Source organism: Pteropus medius, unplaced genomic scaffold (genome assembly GCF_902729225.1).
Source record: "Pteropus medius unplaced genomic scaffold, Ma_sr-lr_union100, whole genome shotgun sequence".
Classification (NCBI taxonomy): domain Eukaryota; kingdom Metazoa; phylum Chordata; class Mammalia; order Chiroptera; family Pteropodidae; genus Pteropus; species Pteropus medius.
Genome location: NW_024352785.1, coordinates 6,872,220 through 6,888,012, shown reverse-complemented (window position 1 = coordinate 6,888,012; position 15,793 = coordinate 6,872,220). Strand labels below are relative to the sequence as shown.

Below are 15,793 nucleotides of genomic sequence, written 5' to 3'. Positions count from 1 at the left end.
TCTGAGAAATTTCTAGTCTTTTTCTTCTAGTAGGGTACAGTATCATAAGCTCTTCCTCTAAGATTTCTTTTGTTTTTGCCTGGCTATACTTCTCCTTTTTCTGTTCCACAGACTCTCTATAAAGGATGAATATCACTTTAGATCCAACCACCCACTACTTACAGAAGTACTAGAGGGCTAAATGTGATAACCTGACTGGGTGGTGCAGCTACAAAGTGTATTTTGTTTGGGCCACAGAACACAGGCACATGCCCATATTCTCATTCTCTCTCTCTCTCTTTCTCTCCACCTCCACCCTTTGCTTCAGCTTACCTCTGAATTATGATGTTTAATTAAAAAACCTAACAAAATACCTATGAGAGATCAATATAACGAGAGAGTGGATAAGCGAGCTGAATTGTGACAAATTCCAGCAGTATTTCTATTGTAAAAGAAAACAAATCTGCAGCAACTAATTCTCTACGGGAATGTTCAGACTTCCAAGTGGCTCTTCGAATGATAAAGCATACCAATCAGGCCAAGATTTTAACATTCCACCCCGTTACCTTTCTTCTCTTATAGACATATACTTGTCACAAACTGAATAGAAATATCCCTGTTCCTATTTCAAGAAACCTGGTTTAATAGTCCCTATGAAAATCAATAGGTTCCAACTGACAGAATGCTTGGAGAAGTTTTGCTTCACTTGACACGGCTTGTTATCTGCAAACTACTTTCCTTAATGTGTTCTGAGACCTCAATTGGGCCCAAAAAGTCTATTTGAGCTAGTGATTTATTATTCTCCTTTCTATCACTGACCAAAGGTGACCTTGCCTGCACTTCTGGAGCATACTCAGGAGTGGTTAAAAGTGTCTATAGCAGTGTTTAATACATGCATATCTTTAACACAAATCTATTCAGGCCTTTCTCTTATGTACAGCAACTGGAAAATGACTGGCCAATGGTTAGTTTAATGTGTTCCAAAAGGTTAGACAGAAAGAGACAAGAGCAGATAATCTTCAGTTTACCCAGTGATAGAAATGGTATTATCTCTATTTTCTAACTGAGAAACCTGAAAATATCCTCTAATGGATATATCTTGGAGATTCACCTACCAAGAATTTGTGAGGAGCCTGTGTACATTCTGTAATTTAATCTAGAGCAACTTTTCAAATTCTCCTGCAACAACATAGTTATATACTCAAATGCTAACTCATAAAAGTGTAAGGAAAAATGACTAGACATTAAAAAACAACTCATAAAATGATTAGCAAATCACAATATATGGTTCTTCAACTAACTGAGAAGAGCATAAAAGGCCAAATGAGCACTTATGGAGATTTTTATGAAAGTCAGGGACATTTACTAGGTGAATGTTAGTTAAATTATTGAAGAAAAGCCTTTCCAGAAAGTTATAGGTAACTTAATATTATAATAACTAAAATATGACTAATATTAGACCTGCAATAGCTTCTATACTGTGACCTAGTCACATTGCTCCAATGGTGAGAATTAGACAAGAACCACAAGGTTGAAAACATTCCAAATCTATGCAAGATTTGTTTAAGTAGGAGGTCATATGATCAGAAATCTTTACTTAGCGTAAAGAAAATTTAATTTACATATTAAATTTTATTGATAACAGTAGTAAAATATATACCCATCTTTAGCAGACCAAAAATGATATAACTAATTTTATTCATACAGAAGTGTACAATATGTCTGGTGCTGCTAATTGCTCAGTTTTAAATCAAGTTAATGAGAACATTAAAATGGCCAGAATGAAATGGTGTTGTTATAATATAAAATATCTGTGTGGACCCATTACGGTTAATAATAAGAATAATGTTCACCACTTAATCCATAATTCCTGGGTACTGAGAAATATTTTACATAGATTATCTCATTTTAATCCTCACTTAAACATCATGAGCTAGATGTTCTTAAACCCATTTTACAGATGAAGAGATGAGATGAGAGATTTGCATAATTTGTTGTAAAGTCACACAGGTAGTAAGTAGCAGAAGTGATCCTGAACTCAGTGTGTCTGGTTCCAGAGCCCATGATCTCGCCCCACAATTGCACAGTCATTCATAAGGAGAATCAGAAGATCTATACATTCTGAATTTACACACTGAGACTGGCTCTCAGACTCATAAATTCTGAATTTATATACTGAGATTAATTCTTAGACTCAATACTGGGTACTTTATGAAAGGGCAGGAATTTTACAGTAAGCCGAATGCAATTTTTTCTGAGAGTTGAGCCACACATTTAGAAATTTCATCTGAATTCTAGAGTTTAAATACTTGTCTCCAAAATTCAGGGACACTATAAATGACTGGTGAGCATAATTTTCTAAAATCTCAATAAATTTTTCTTGAAAATGAGACATACTGATAGGGCTGTAGTGTGATTATGTAGACACACCCCGAGGTATGTACACCTAAGGAAGAGAAAGCATGTGACTCGCTCCCGAAATCATGACCCATTATCACCATGTCAATCTTCAAAAGTTGTGATTCCATTTAACTCAGCAAAATTCATTCTATGCTGAAGTTTCCATCTGCTTAATCTGTTCAAATTTTGACACTTTCTAGAATCTATTTTTCTTTCCTTTTGTGAAGTTTTAAGTTCAGCGTATTCAAAAGTCATGTAACATCAGTAAAAAGGTTCCATCTTTATATCACTGGTTGTTCTACTAGCTGTGTCTGTCAGAATCTTTTTTTTTTTTTTTTTTGGTCACAATCCTTTTTGATGCCCCAAAGTCATTAACCTGAGGAAGTAGCTTAGTAAATCTTTCTGCTCTAATTCAATCTTCTAAATATCAAATCAAGTGGAGATGATGAAGGGTTCATGCATGAAGGAAAAAAATAGCCTTCTTTCCATCACACTTGATTCATGTTTTATAAAGTTCACAGTAAAAGTTCCGCTGATGCCTACAAGCCAATTAGTTCTTATGTGCAAGGTAATGAGGTATTTAGGGGTGAAACTGCACTGCCTGTGAGTCTGTAACTGTTTGAAAGTAAAAAGTTACAAAATAGGCCACTTTTTCCCCGAGAGAGGCATATGATGTCACTCATAGAGATTTGATGACTTCTTTAGTTCGAGAATAACTAATACAAAGTGGAAAAAAATTAAAATACACAACTAAAAAAGCCCTTCAATTCATTTTTCTCTCTTGTTTACTCTTACTACCCTCGAAGCCTTATTCTCAATATTGATGCAATGAGACAAATGGATACTGTTTCTGGAAATGTCCAGGTTTTTTCAGGACTGTAAAAAGTTGGTTCGACAATAATTTCCTATTTTCTGGCAATAAAAGACATCTATACCAGAGAATCACCAATGTTTATCGTATCATTTAGAAACTGCAAGATCCTGAAATGCTTCCTGAATGGCCAAAAGAAATGTTAAGTTATTTTGAGCAGTATTTCAATATTGAAGTATTGCTTTCCCCAAACCTTTTAGGAGAATTTTCATATATCATTTAATAATTTATCCTAAATTCAATAATTATTGATTTTGCCATATTTTCTTTCTATTTCTCTCTCTCCCAATATGTACACATAGGTATGAACTGTAAGAAAATAAATTTTTGTTGTTTTAAGCCAGTTTGTGGTAGTTTATTACAGCAGCCCTAGGAAACTCACAGATAGATGATAGACAATAGACAGATGATTGACAGATGATAGATGACAGATGATAGATAGATAGATAGATAGATAGATAGATAGATAGATAGATAATAGACTATCTTTCAGACCTCTTCAGTTTAGGTCTAGTCATAAAATGAGGACTTAAGGAACTATCCATTAAAATAGTATAGTGGCCCAAAGTTGTTAGTTGAACCACATAAAATTGCTATTTTTGTAGAGAATTTTACATGGCTCAACTAATAGATAGATTAAATAAATAACTCAAGTTTTCTAAAACCTCCTTTTCCCCCTCAAGACCAGATCCTGGGCTGAATTTGCTAGGATAATACTTCATTTTCCCTGCATCATTTTCCCTCTTTAAACAGATTCTTCAGCTTCATTCATCTCATTTAGATAAGGAGTTTCTGTCTCCACGACCTACATGGAATTAAGCACTGGAGGCAATTGCTCTTTGAGGTTTTGCCTATTTCACTCATTTACACATCTCTATTCATGGTTTATTCTAGGAGACAATGCTGGGGATTCTGTCTAATTCATGTTCAAAGCTAAGGTTTCTCCAGGGGATTTTCTCTCATTCTATTTGGCACAGCAGTAACTGTGTTTGACAACATCTGCCTTATAGCACTCTCTGCAGCTCCATCTGACACTTGGTTCCCATCCACATTTTCTTCCTGCCTGTCTTCTAAAGAAGATGTTTCCCAACAGAGGTGGAGAAGAGAAGACAGTGAGGGCAAACCAGAGCTTTATTTTCCAATGAATATGAATCATGAACCCACCAAATGTCTTAACCTATCTCTTATTTCAATTCATCCAAAGACTTTTAATATAAATCAATTCTTGCTAAGACAGCCCTTTTACCTTTGGGACTCTGAGCATTTACAAGTGACTTCTGAATGTTTATTTTTCTATATTTTCATATATCTAACCCCTTTTAAACTTTCCTCAAATGTGAAAAAAAAAATTCACAAATTTGACTGGCAATTTTTTTAACCAGTAAAAAGAATACAACCAAGCCCAAAACTATCTTGTAGTTACTCCTTCTAAAATATGTCAATTTATTTTCATAAAAAGTATATATATTTAACAGGAAATTCTATTTAATAAAATGTTTAATAATCCTCAGTTCAAATAAATTTTATGACTAATGGAAACTAATTTAAGAGAAAATTCCAAATCTTATGAATCAAAAGATCCCTCTACATTCTGGGATAACTTAAATCATTGCCTACACCAAATAGGAAATCCAGAATATAGAATATATTAGTAGCAACCACCATTTAAATTATTATATGTTTCAATTAAACTGTCTTTGTTAGTTTGCTATGGCTTTAAATTCTAACACATTGTTTCAAAATATCATTCTACTTCTACTCCACTGAAAACCCTGTGTTATTATTCTCTTCTTCATTATATGAGATTCTAAAATCTTCCTGGGCCAGACAATACATAAACAGCTGCTGGTGATATTAACTGTCTTTAGGAAAAAAAATCCCTTGGCTTAAAGGAGTTATTACTTGACTTCAAAATTTATGATACTTCTCTTCTCAGCATACTTTACAATTGAGCTTCCAGAAGGACATATATTTCACATATATGTTCACATAAAATTTGATAATGGAAGAATGTGCTATAAAAGAGTATGTTGTCTTTTTGTCGTTTTATAAGGGGAAATCACCTGAGGACAGAAAATATATGTAAGGCATTATAATGACAAATACTCTCTGGGGCACAGGGAGTACTACATCGTGCTGGCATTTGTATTTTGAACTGCTGCATTTCTTACTCATTGGAGATAAGTCTAAGTAACTTTTGCCTCCTCAGCTCTCTTACAAGTATAGAGCAAAAAGCAGCAACTTCCAAACAAAAATTTTGCTTGTTGTTCAAATACAAACTTCTTAGATGAGCAGGTTCAGTTCCAGAAACATTTGCATTTGTCCAGTTGTATTTTACTGAAGTAAACCCAACGTTTGAAAATCTAGGCATATATGTGTATCCAACAATATGACTGATATACAAAGCAAGGTTCATCTGCCAGCTCTACACATTTTCTTTTCCACTCTTCTCCCCACAACCACAGCTAATCTGAGATCCAGTCACTTTCAATGTCACACAGTTTCCATCAGACAACAAACCATTTGGTTGGACACTCATAATTGAGTTGCACATAGCAACTCTCTGGCCCTTTGTCCTTTGAATCAGAGCTCCTGGCTTCTCCAAGTCACAGATCCCTATTATAAACTGAAATAAACTTACTGTTTTCTTTAACACTTTGAGAGCATAAGGCTTCTGGGTCCCCTTCTGTTTGCATCTGTACACAATGGATGTAGCTCCCCTTGAAGGGAAAAAGACAAAAGGAAGTCGTTATGCTCTGGACAGGAAATAAAGGAAAAAGCTTGAAAATAAGTATCTTTTGCAGTTACTCCAATGATTGACAAGTGTTTATAAGTTCTACTATAGGACCAGCCCACCTGTCGAGAGTACTTTTCCTCTTGCAACTGAATATAGTTTGCTCAGAAAAATTTTTCCTTTGCCCCATCCCAATACAAGTGGCAATATACCTTGGGTTGTTGCAGTCAGTGGCTCTAGGGTAAACCAGGCTCTTAGGTGAAAAAGCATGTGAAAAATATCCACCTGACTTCAGAATTCCCGAGTTTTCCTAAAAATATGTGTCTGGAGTAAAATAAGGCACATGGCTTAAGGGAGAGGGTTTAAGTTTAGCCCTCGGCTGTAAGGATCAGGACAGTCTCCACTACTTGACAGGGGAGCTGGGACCCTTGAGAATTTACAGCACTTCATTTGGTGCCTTAGCATTCTCCCAAAGTCAATGTTAGCCCCATAGAGATTCTGGCGCCATCATCTTGGTGAATACTGCTACCACTTATTTACATACGCCCCAACGAAAAGAATTATGTGAAATGTTCAGGGGAAAAATACTAAAACATGGTTAAAGATATACAGAGGAAAGTAGATGTACCCCTCTATAAAAAAACTTGAAGTACAGAACGTTTTTTACCCATATAAGAGAATAGTAAGAAGGTACTCAGTGACTAACTTCCTATCCGTGCAAGGTACAAAAGGAGAATATTAAAAAGCAGGACAGTGTGGTCCTGATGCTCCCTCTCCACACATGAGAGCAAGAGAACAAGACAGACAAAAAGGCTCACAGACCAAGAAGGCTTTAGTTTCAACTTCAGAAGGAGAACTTTAGACAAATCTTAAAATAAGATCAGTAGAAGTAAATCTGTCAGACTTTGAATATGAAGCCAAAGGAACTCTTATGATATACTCAGTCCTACGGTTCTAAAATTTTAAGTAAGCACAAAAAAATTATACAAAATCAAACATATTCCCAGCTGCCTAAACACAACAAATTTTTAACAGAACCAGGAGTCAGGAACTGAAGTTGTAAATGCTAACAGAGTTAAAAAATTTAAACACATTTTTAAAAACTTTGGTAAGAATGCATCTTACCAACTTTGGAATGAATGCATCTAGAGAATATTATTCTAAGTGAAATAAGTCAGACAGAGAAAGAGAAATACCATATGATTTTACTTATATGTGGAATCTAAAACAAAATAAATGAACAAATGAAACAGAAACGAACACATAGAGAACATTTTGATGGTTGACAGATGGAAAGGGGTCTGGGGGTGAAAAAGAGGAAGGGATTAAGAAGTACACATTGGTAGTTACAAAACAGTCACAAGGATGTGAAATACAGCACAAGGAATAATCAATAATATTGCAATAACTATATGTGGTGCCAGGTGAGTATGAGACTTATTGGGGTGAACACTTCATAAGGTATGTGAATGTCTAATCACTATGTTGTATACTAAAACTAATATAGTATTGTATGTCAACTGTAATTTAAAAATTAAGAATTATTTTTAAAAAAACCCTGCAAACAACTTCAATATTCCTCAACTGAGAAATGAATTAACAACCTATCCATACAGTGGAAGACTACGCAGAAATAAAAAGGAATTAACTAGGGTACACATAATAACTTAAATTATTTTCTAATATAATATCCTAAATGAAAGAAGCTAGGTGCAGAAGGCTATATACTGTATGATTCCATTTATATAATATTCTTTTAAGGACAAAAATATAGGCATAGAAAATACATCAAGGGTTGCTGGAGGCTCAGAGGGGTGGGGGAAATTTTAGCATGATAAAATTGTTCAATATCTTGATCGTGATGGTGTTTACACAACTATAGGTAGATAGCTGTCAAAATAGGTAGGATTGTTAATAAAATCTATGAAATTTAATGTATATGTATTTATTATAACAAAAAAATACTGTAAAAAATCTTTCCAAGAAAACCACATTTTTCAAAGGTAAAATTAAAAACCGCATTATAAAAATGTAGTCTATAACATTCAACTTATTCTATTTTTATTTCATGGTAACTGGTGAAATTTTAAAAAAATAAAAGAAAAAAATAAATACAAGGGAAAGTGATTTGCAAGCATCAAAGAAACCCTAAAAATCTAATTGGTATTATTCAAGAATTCATGTAAAGGAATATATTAAATAGCATCCATTCCTTAATTTCTTCATTACATTAATTTACCAATAATTTCAATATATAAATCATTGTCTTAAGAAAACCTTTAATTCTTTTTTAACAAAATTCACTCTAGACCGATCAATCTCAGGACACAAGTATGCTAGAATTAACGTTTTATTTTTTTCTTTTTATTTTTTTATATGAGGAATCTATTAAGTCCAATTTTATTTTGCTAAGTAATGGACTTATTAATATTAACAGATCATTAAAAAATTTCCAGCTTTATTGAGAGATAATTGACATGTAACAGTGTAAGTTTAACGTGTACAACGTAATGATTTGATATACATGTATTGCAAAATGATTACCACAATAATGTTAGTTAATGTATCATCACCTCACATAATTACAATTTTAGAAATAACTTTTTAAAAGATGAAAAAATTAAGTTAAAAGAACAGAACAGCTCAAATAAATTTGTATAAAAATAATATTTCAGTAATTTTTCAAAAATATAATCTATATTTTTGCCAAAATTAAATGATTGGCATTTAGCATGTATATATAATTTTAGAAAGGAACCATATTTTCAGTATATTATATAAAAATAAAAATGTGCATATTAACAGCTAATTTTTAATATAGAAAGAACATTGTTATATTGTCGTATCCTCATTTCAAAAATAGATTATATAAAGAAGTGTTCATCTCAATAACGAGAAAATTTTCTGAGATCCAAAGGAAGCAAAGAGATTATAGATTGGAGAATATTATATTCAACTGAGGAAAAAAAGCTTCACTACTCATGTCTATTCATTTATAACATACAATCTTTAACAAAAAGGCCAAGAAAATATAGAAATTATTCCAGTTAGAATTTTTTTCTATTATGATTTGATGAGAAAGAAAATCAATACTCCTTGGGAGTCTGAACCTGACTTGTACTTTCACACTGGTTTTCTTGAACAGACATTTTGGAAAAATCGTTTTTTAGCTCTAGCCTTGTCTAATATGACCAGTTATTTTTTAAAAAGTTAAAAATGAAAAGCTAAAAGTGTAGGCTACTATGTTTCATTTTGGAGAAAGAAGAGAAAGTAGTCAAATCTGTAATGTGTTTGAAAAATCATTGTGTACAAGATAATTGTAATACTATGAATATGCTATTTTATATGTATATATTATATATATACATATTACAGCCACTACTGTAAAGCTGTTAAGAAGCACTTGATGTTGGTACCTGGCACTGTGTGCCAGACTTATGACTGTCGGGGAGAAGCTCGAGATTATGTATTTGCCTGGAGACATTTCGAGTTTAGAGTTCTTTGCTCCCACATTTAGGGTTACTTAGTACAAAACAGGGGGCTTTTTATCCTACAGTTCATCTTTACATGTTCCTCATGCCCAGCAGTTAAGGAACAACTATCATAATTTTTTTCACCTCTCTTATAACACAGATCTTCTCTTTTATTCTTTTCTCCCCTCCCCCCCTTTATTTCCTTTCTTTTTCATAATCTCACCTCTTTATTCTCCTCCTTTTCTCTCCTTTCTCGTTCTAAAGAGATTGGTTTAATTTTACTTTTTTTTCTCCAAAAGAAATTCAAGTGCATTGACACTCCTGTCTACCCATCAGCTGGGAGATAGATATCTGAATGCATTCAGAAAGCCAGGTAGAGATCCAATCTGATTTGAAATGGAAGCAGGAAGTCAGAAGTCTGGATTCGCATCAATGTTTGAGGGAATCAGGATGAGTCTGCATAATGTTAAGATAAGTTAGCATCATGGTTATTCTCCCACCAAAGGAGATTATAAATCAGACTGGTTTTCTGCAGGGGAGAACTTAGTGGGACATTTGCGATTGCTTGGTTTGAAGCAAAAGAGCTTGGATTCCCCTGCCAGCAAACCTACAATTTGTTCTTTGGAAATGCAAGAGAACTTCAGATACCAAATCTCTTAAAAGATAAAAGTCTGGAGGTACAGTTGACTGTTTCTTGGCTCCATCTGTGTCTCTGCAATGGTATACTGCATAGCCATATAAAATTGTCCTTGCTAAGGGTATTAGAAGTTATTGAAGAGTTTCATTTTTTTAAATAGGAAGGGTCTTGAAATGGAACCAAAGAATCTTATATTTTTAAAAAATCCAATGTTGAAGTGGCTTGATTAAAGAATATAGTTATATCAAAATATTAATCATTTTAAAACATTTTAGTATATTTATTTCTTGATCTTCTGTTTAGCATTTGATTTTTAATGTTTTTTTTTTCAATGTGTGTATGTGATTGCAGGAAAGAGCCTTCTAATGCTCATTATGAAAAGGTTTAAAAGCAGTGCTATGATTTATAAGAACTGTCAATCATATGTTGAAAACATAATGTGTGCAATTCTACATATCATTATATTTCTTCTACATGATTGACTTATTATTTAATGAGCCTGCTCCTTTCATTGATTTTTTAAATTAGATGAATTACTAAAGAAGACTGGTTATAACCTCAAAATTGATTCTTCTTGAGGGTGAAAGCAGAGTCATATTCAGGAACAAGAGCCTGAAAAAGTCCCTAAGTGTTTAAAGCATGCATTTTGCCCCATTCCAGTAACAGTTTTTCAGTTTCATTCTCCATCTCTGTCAGCCTGCAACTCATCAATACTCTTCAATACTTCAGTGTTTCCAAATGTTCTTTGGTCACTAAAGACAAAAGAAATCTGAACCTTAAACTGACGAAGAACAAGAGGAAAAACTGCTGAAGTAATTTAACTACTGTTTGGCATTTTCAATCTACAACTTGAAGAATGGCTAACCTTTAGAATTTAGAAGGTTGTTATTAGACCTGGAGGTTTTCCAACTCAGTTAAGTATTACAGCCTTAAAGTAAATCTCAAAAATATCATATCGAGGAATGATATTGAACTACAGATCCTAAGTTGTACTCAAGCTCAAGGTTTTAATATGCTTGGGTTTAGAGTCTGTCCATAACTATCCTCTCCCTTTTCTGGTTCATTTTCTTGTTAAATCCTGCAGGGGGCAAGGGCAAGCACCCCATTTCAGTTTCAGGGATATATCATGGCCTCCTACTTGGGGTTGTCTCATTTATTTTATAATGTCTTTATTTTACTCTCATTTTTGAGACATATTTTCATTTGATATACAATTCTGGGCTGACAGTTTTCCTCCCACAACTTCAAAGGTACTGATCCACTGTCTTCTGGACTCCATTTTTTCCTGATGAGGTATTAGCATCATTCATATCACTGTGTCCTGTATATATTATATTTTCTTTGGTTGCTTTAAAAATTTTTTCATCTTTCCTTTCTTGTTTTGGACTACATACCTATGTTTTGCTTTCTTTTCATTTATTATGCTTGGTGCTTAGTGAGCTTCTTAGATCTGCAATATTCTTTACCAAATTTGGAAAATGTTTGCCTATTATTTCTTTAAACATTTTTCCTGCCCCCTTTATCCTCTCCTCTCTCTCTGGGACACATATTTCATGCAAAGTATTTTCCCACAAGTTTTTCTTCTTCTTCTTCTTTTTTTTAAAATCTTAATTAGTTTCAAGTATACAGCACATTGGTTAGACATCTATATAGTTCATAAAATGATCCCCCAATTGCTCTCTCCCTCCCCTGACCCTCCACCTAGACAACATATTGATGCTAACTGCATTCCCTATGCCATTCTCCCCATTCTTTTTTTTTAATTTATTTATTTTAGTTTCAAGTATACAGTACATTGGTTAGACATCTAGGTAGTTCATAAAACAATCCCTCCCTCCCCAGACCCTCTACCTAGACAACATATTAATGTTAACTTCATTCCCTATGCTGTGCTCCCCATCCCCGTGACCATCCATCAGCTACTAATTTGTACTTCTTTAACTCTTCATCCCATTCTCTCAGCACCCCAAAACCCCCTCCCCTCTGTCCATCATCAAATTGTCCACTATATTTGTGAGTCTGTTTTTGATTAGTTTGTTCTTTTTATTCCTTAGATTCCGCATATAAGTGAAATCGTATAGTGTTTATCTTTCTCTGTCTGACTTAAATACCTTCTAGGTCTATCAAAGCAATATCTTTTTCCATCCCCTTCCTTTTCATATGTAGGGGTCTTGTTTTCTTATCCTCTCAGCCACTCCGTCTTTTGGTTGGAGCACTTAATTCTTTTCCATTTAAGGTACTTATTGATAGGAATGTAGTAGTTACCATTCTTTATTCCTGTTTTTGATACATGTTTTTTCTTCTTAAAGAAGTCCCTCCAACATTTCCTGTAATACTGGCTTGGTGGTGGTAAATTCCTTTAGCTTATTTTTGTCTGGGAAGCTCTTTCTCTCTCCTTCAACTCTAAATGCTAGCTTTGCTGGATAAATTATTCTTGGTTATAGATCCTGGGTCTTCATTCTGTTGAATATTTTTTGGCCAAGCCCTTCTGTCCTGCATAGTTTCTTTTGAGAAATCAGCTGCCAGTCTTATGGGTAGGTATCTAATTGCTTTTCTCTTGCTGCTTTTAATATTCTTTATTTGTATTTAACCTTTGGCATTTTAATTATGATGTGTCTTGGTGTAGGCCTCTTTGGATCCCTGATTTTTGTAGTTCTCTGAGCTTCCTGGGGTTTTATGTTCATTTCCTCCACCAAATTAGGGAAGTTTTCCATCATTATTTCTTCAAACAGCTGTTAAACATTTTGATTTTCTTTTATTACACTGATCAGATGAATATTTGGAATTTTAATAGTGTCCCATATCCTCCTTAAATTATTTTTATATTCTTGGAATCTTTTTTTCTTGCCATTCTAATTGTGTCCTTGGCTTTCCTATCCTCTAGACTAGGTCATTTGATCCTCTTCTTTATTCACTTTGTTTATTCCTTTGTTTATTCCATTCAATACACTTCTCATCTCAGATAATGTATTCTCCACTTCAGACTGGTTCCTTTTTGTAATTTCCATTTCCATTTTTATCCTTTTTATCTCTTTGTTGGAGTTCTCTACACTCCCCAAAAGTTCATTTAGAATTTTTATAACCAGTGTTTGAACTCTGCATCTGTTAGATTACTTGACTCCATTACAACTGGATCTCTGTTCTGTTCTCTCATATTGTTTCTGCTTGTCTTCCCATTTTGGCTGCCTTTCCGTACCTGTTTCTATGTACTAAGCAAAGCTCCTAAGTCTCTCGGTCTTATTAATGTGGATTTGTGAAGTAGGTGTCCAGTGGCACAGTCCTGAGAGGAGTTAGGCTGCAGGCCAACTTTAGCCCAAGCCTGTGCCCCTCCAGGGCCACCTGTTAAGATTCAGCAAGCAATCCACAGATGCTGTGCTTATAGTTGGCTCAAAAGGTCACACCAGAAACCGAGGCAAGTTGCCTCCATCAGTGTGAGTCTCAGCAATGATCACCTGACTTGCTGAGGATATACCTGCATGTGGCTTGGGTGGGGCTGCGGGTTGGGGAGGGTTACAGGGAATCTTCTGGGTGGAGAGACCTCTGTTATCCAGGTTGATTTCATCACAGCTATGGCAGCGCTGTGTCAATCACACTGGTAGGAGACAAAAGGGAACAATGGATACCACCAGTACTTCTGTACCAAGAGAGTCTTGCTTTGGCCCTCACTCCGACAATATCTCCCTGTAAATCTCTGGTGCCCTTTGTGCGCAGCCAAATTGGCACTGGTGCTCAGAGTGAGCAGGTCCATCACTGCGAAAATCCGCTCGTGGATGCTGTCCCTTTAAGAGGCTTCTGCTGCTGCTGCTGCAGCCTCCGTCTCAGCTGCTTAGGACCGAGCTGCCCCACATCCTCGCCCCTTCCTACCTTCTGCCACTGCAGGGTGATGTTTTGAATTCCTCCATAGTTGTATGGCTTGTTCATCCCAGGCGATTTTTCCTTGCTGCTGCCTCTTGTTTCCGTCACAACTTAGATTTGGTCGCCAGAGGGATGAACAGAGCCTCTATCATCTACGCCATTTTTTTCTCTCCCCCCCACAAGTTTTTAAGGCTTTATTCTTTTTTTACCAGTTGTGTTTCTCTCTATTCTTCAAATTAGATAATTTCTATTGATTTGTCTTCAAGTTCACTGACCTTTTCTTCTGTAGCCTCCAATCTACTCTTATGCTTATGAATTTGACATTTTTAATTTCATATAATGTACTTTTCAATTTTAAAATTTCCATTAGGTTCTTTTTTTATAGTTCTCATTTCTGTGTACAGATACCCCAAATATGTTTACTCATTATGCCTATGTTTTGCTTCATATTCTTGAATGTATTTACCACGGTTGTTTTATACTCTTCATCTGCTTATTCCAACATCTGGGTCATCTCCAAGTCTATTTATTATTATTTTTCCTTGATTATGGGTTTATTTCCTGCTTCTCGAATGTCTAGTACTTTTTTTTTTTTGATTGTGTGAAAGACATTTTTAAATGATTCACACTACGGATTCTGGTTTATATCATTTTCTTTTAAAGAGAGTTGACTTTTTTAATGGCAGGCAGTTAAATAGTTACAAATATGTTCGATCCTGTCCAGTTTGTTTTTAATTGTTGGCAGAGCAGATATATTTGGGTTTTGTTCTTGGTCCTACATCATGGTCCTTTCTAGAGTGTAGTCTTTACTCCTAAGGTGTGACTTTTTTGAGGTCTCAATTAAATATTTGAGATGCTTAGTGGAGTCTCTCCACCCTTGGCTAGAGATCCAGTATCTTCCAATAGTACATGCCTATCTTCCCTCCGATACATCTGTAAGTCTGCAACCTCTTCACAGCTGCTCCTGCTTAGCCTCATAAAGTCTCACTATACCTTATTCCTAGTTAGAAAGCCAAGGTGAATGTGGTAGTCACCTTGTGTTTCCCTTCTCTCAGGGATCACAGCTCTATATGGTCCATTGTTCAGTACCTGAAAACAATTGTTTCATGCAGTATATCCAGGGCAAATGCAGTGCCTGTTACTCCATTATTTCCAGAGCAGAATTCCTCTCTTAGTCTTAATTTTTATCACCTTGTTGAATTTGAATCAGAAATTAATGTAGCGAAAGAGAAAAACATTGTTTATTCTTTATGCATTTATTAATAGTATATTACAAATGTTGACAAAGCTTATGATTGAAGGAGATTAGCAAATGATAAATCTACAAGAGCAGAATTAAGAAATTCTTTGGTATTCTAGGCAGCTTTTAAAACATCAACAGCATTTGTTATTGTTTTTGGAGAAGAAAGGAATTTTGAAGCATGAGATATAATTTTATTATGTCAAAACACTGTGCCCAAGAATTTTTCCTGCTGAATAGATGATCAAACATTCATATTTTAGGACAAAATAACTAACCCATTTTAGATTACATGCCTTGAAACTACCCCCACTGCTGCTTCTAAAGGATTCATGTGGCAGAGAGTTGTACCAGATGGCTGATACCGACGAGGAAGAGATTTCATCTCTCCCAGCTGTGACTTAGTCTTGTCATTGGCATTCAGCGACATTTAGCATTTAATATTATGAAATCAAAAGGATTAGAAATCAGTACGATCACTCCTTCAACAAGAGACTTAGCAGAAGCAAAGCTAGTAGCTTATTGAGCACACAGATATGTTTTTGGCCTGCACTGGGTCATTTAATATGTGGAATGTCTTGGCAACATTTAAATATTACGACAT

The 15,793-nt window shown here is 34.8% G+C and overlaps 1 protein-coding gene across 3 annotated transcripts in view; it reads right to left on the bottom strand.

Annotated features, from left to right (window-relative positions):
* The window catches only part of CAMK4 (calcium/calmodulin dependent protein kinase IV), a 182,594-nt gene that overhangs the window by 82,030 nt on the left and 84,771 nt on the right, over positions 1-15,793 (bottom strand). For all 3 annotated transcript variants that reach the window (XM_039848423.1, XM_039848424.1, XM_039848425.1), the window contains exon 2: positions 5,892-5,970. In XM_039848423.1, coding sequence (XP_039704357.1) covers positions 5,892-5,970 — 79 coding nt within the window. The remainder of the gene's footprint in view (positions 1-5,891; positions 5,971-15,793) is intronic.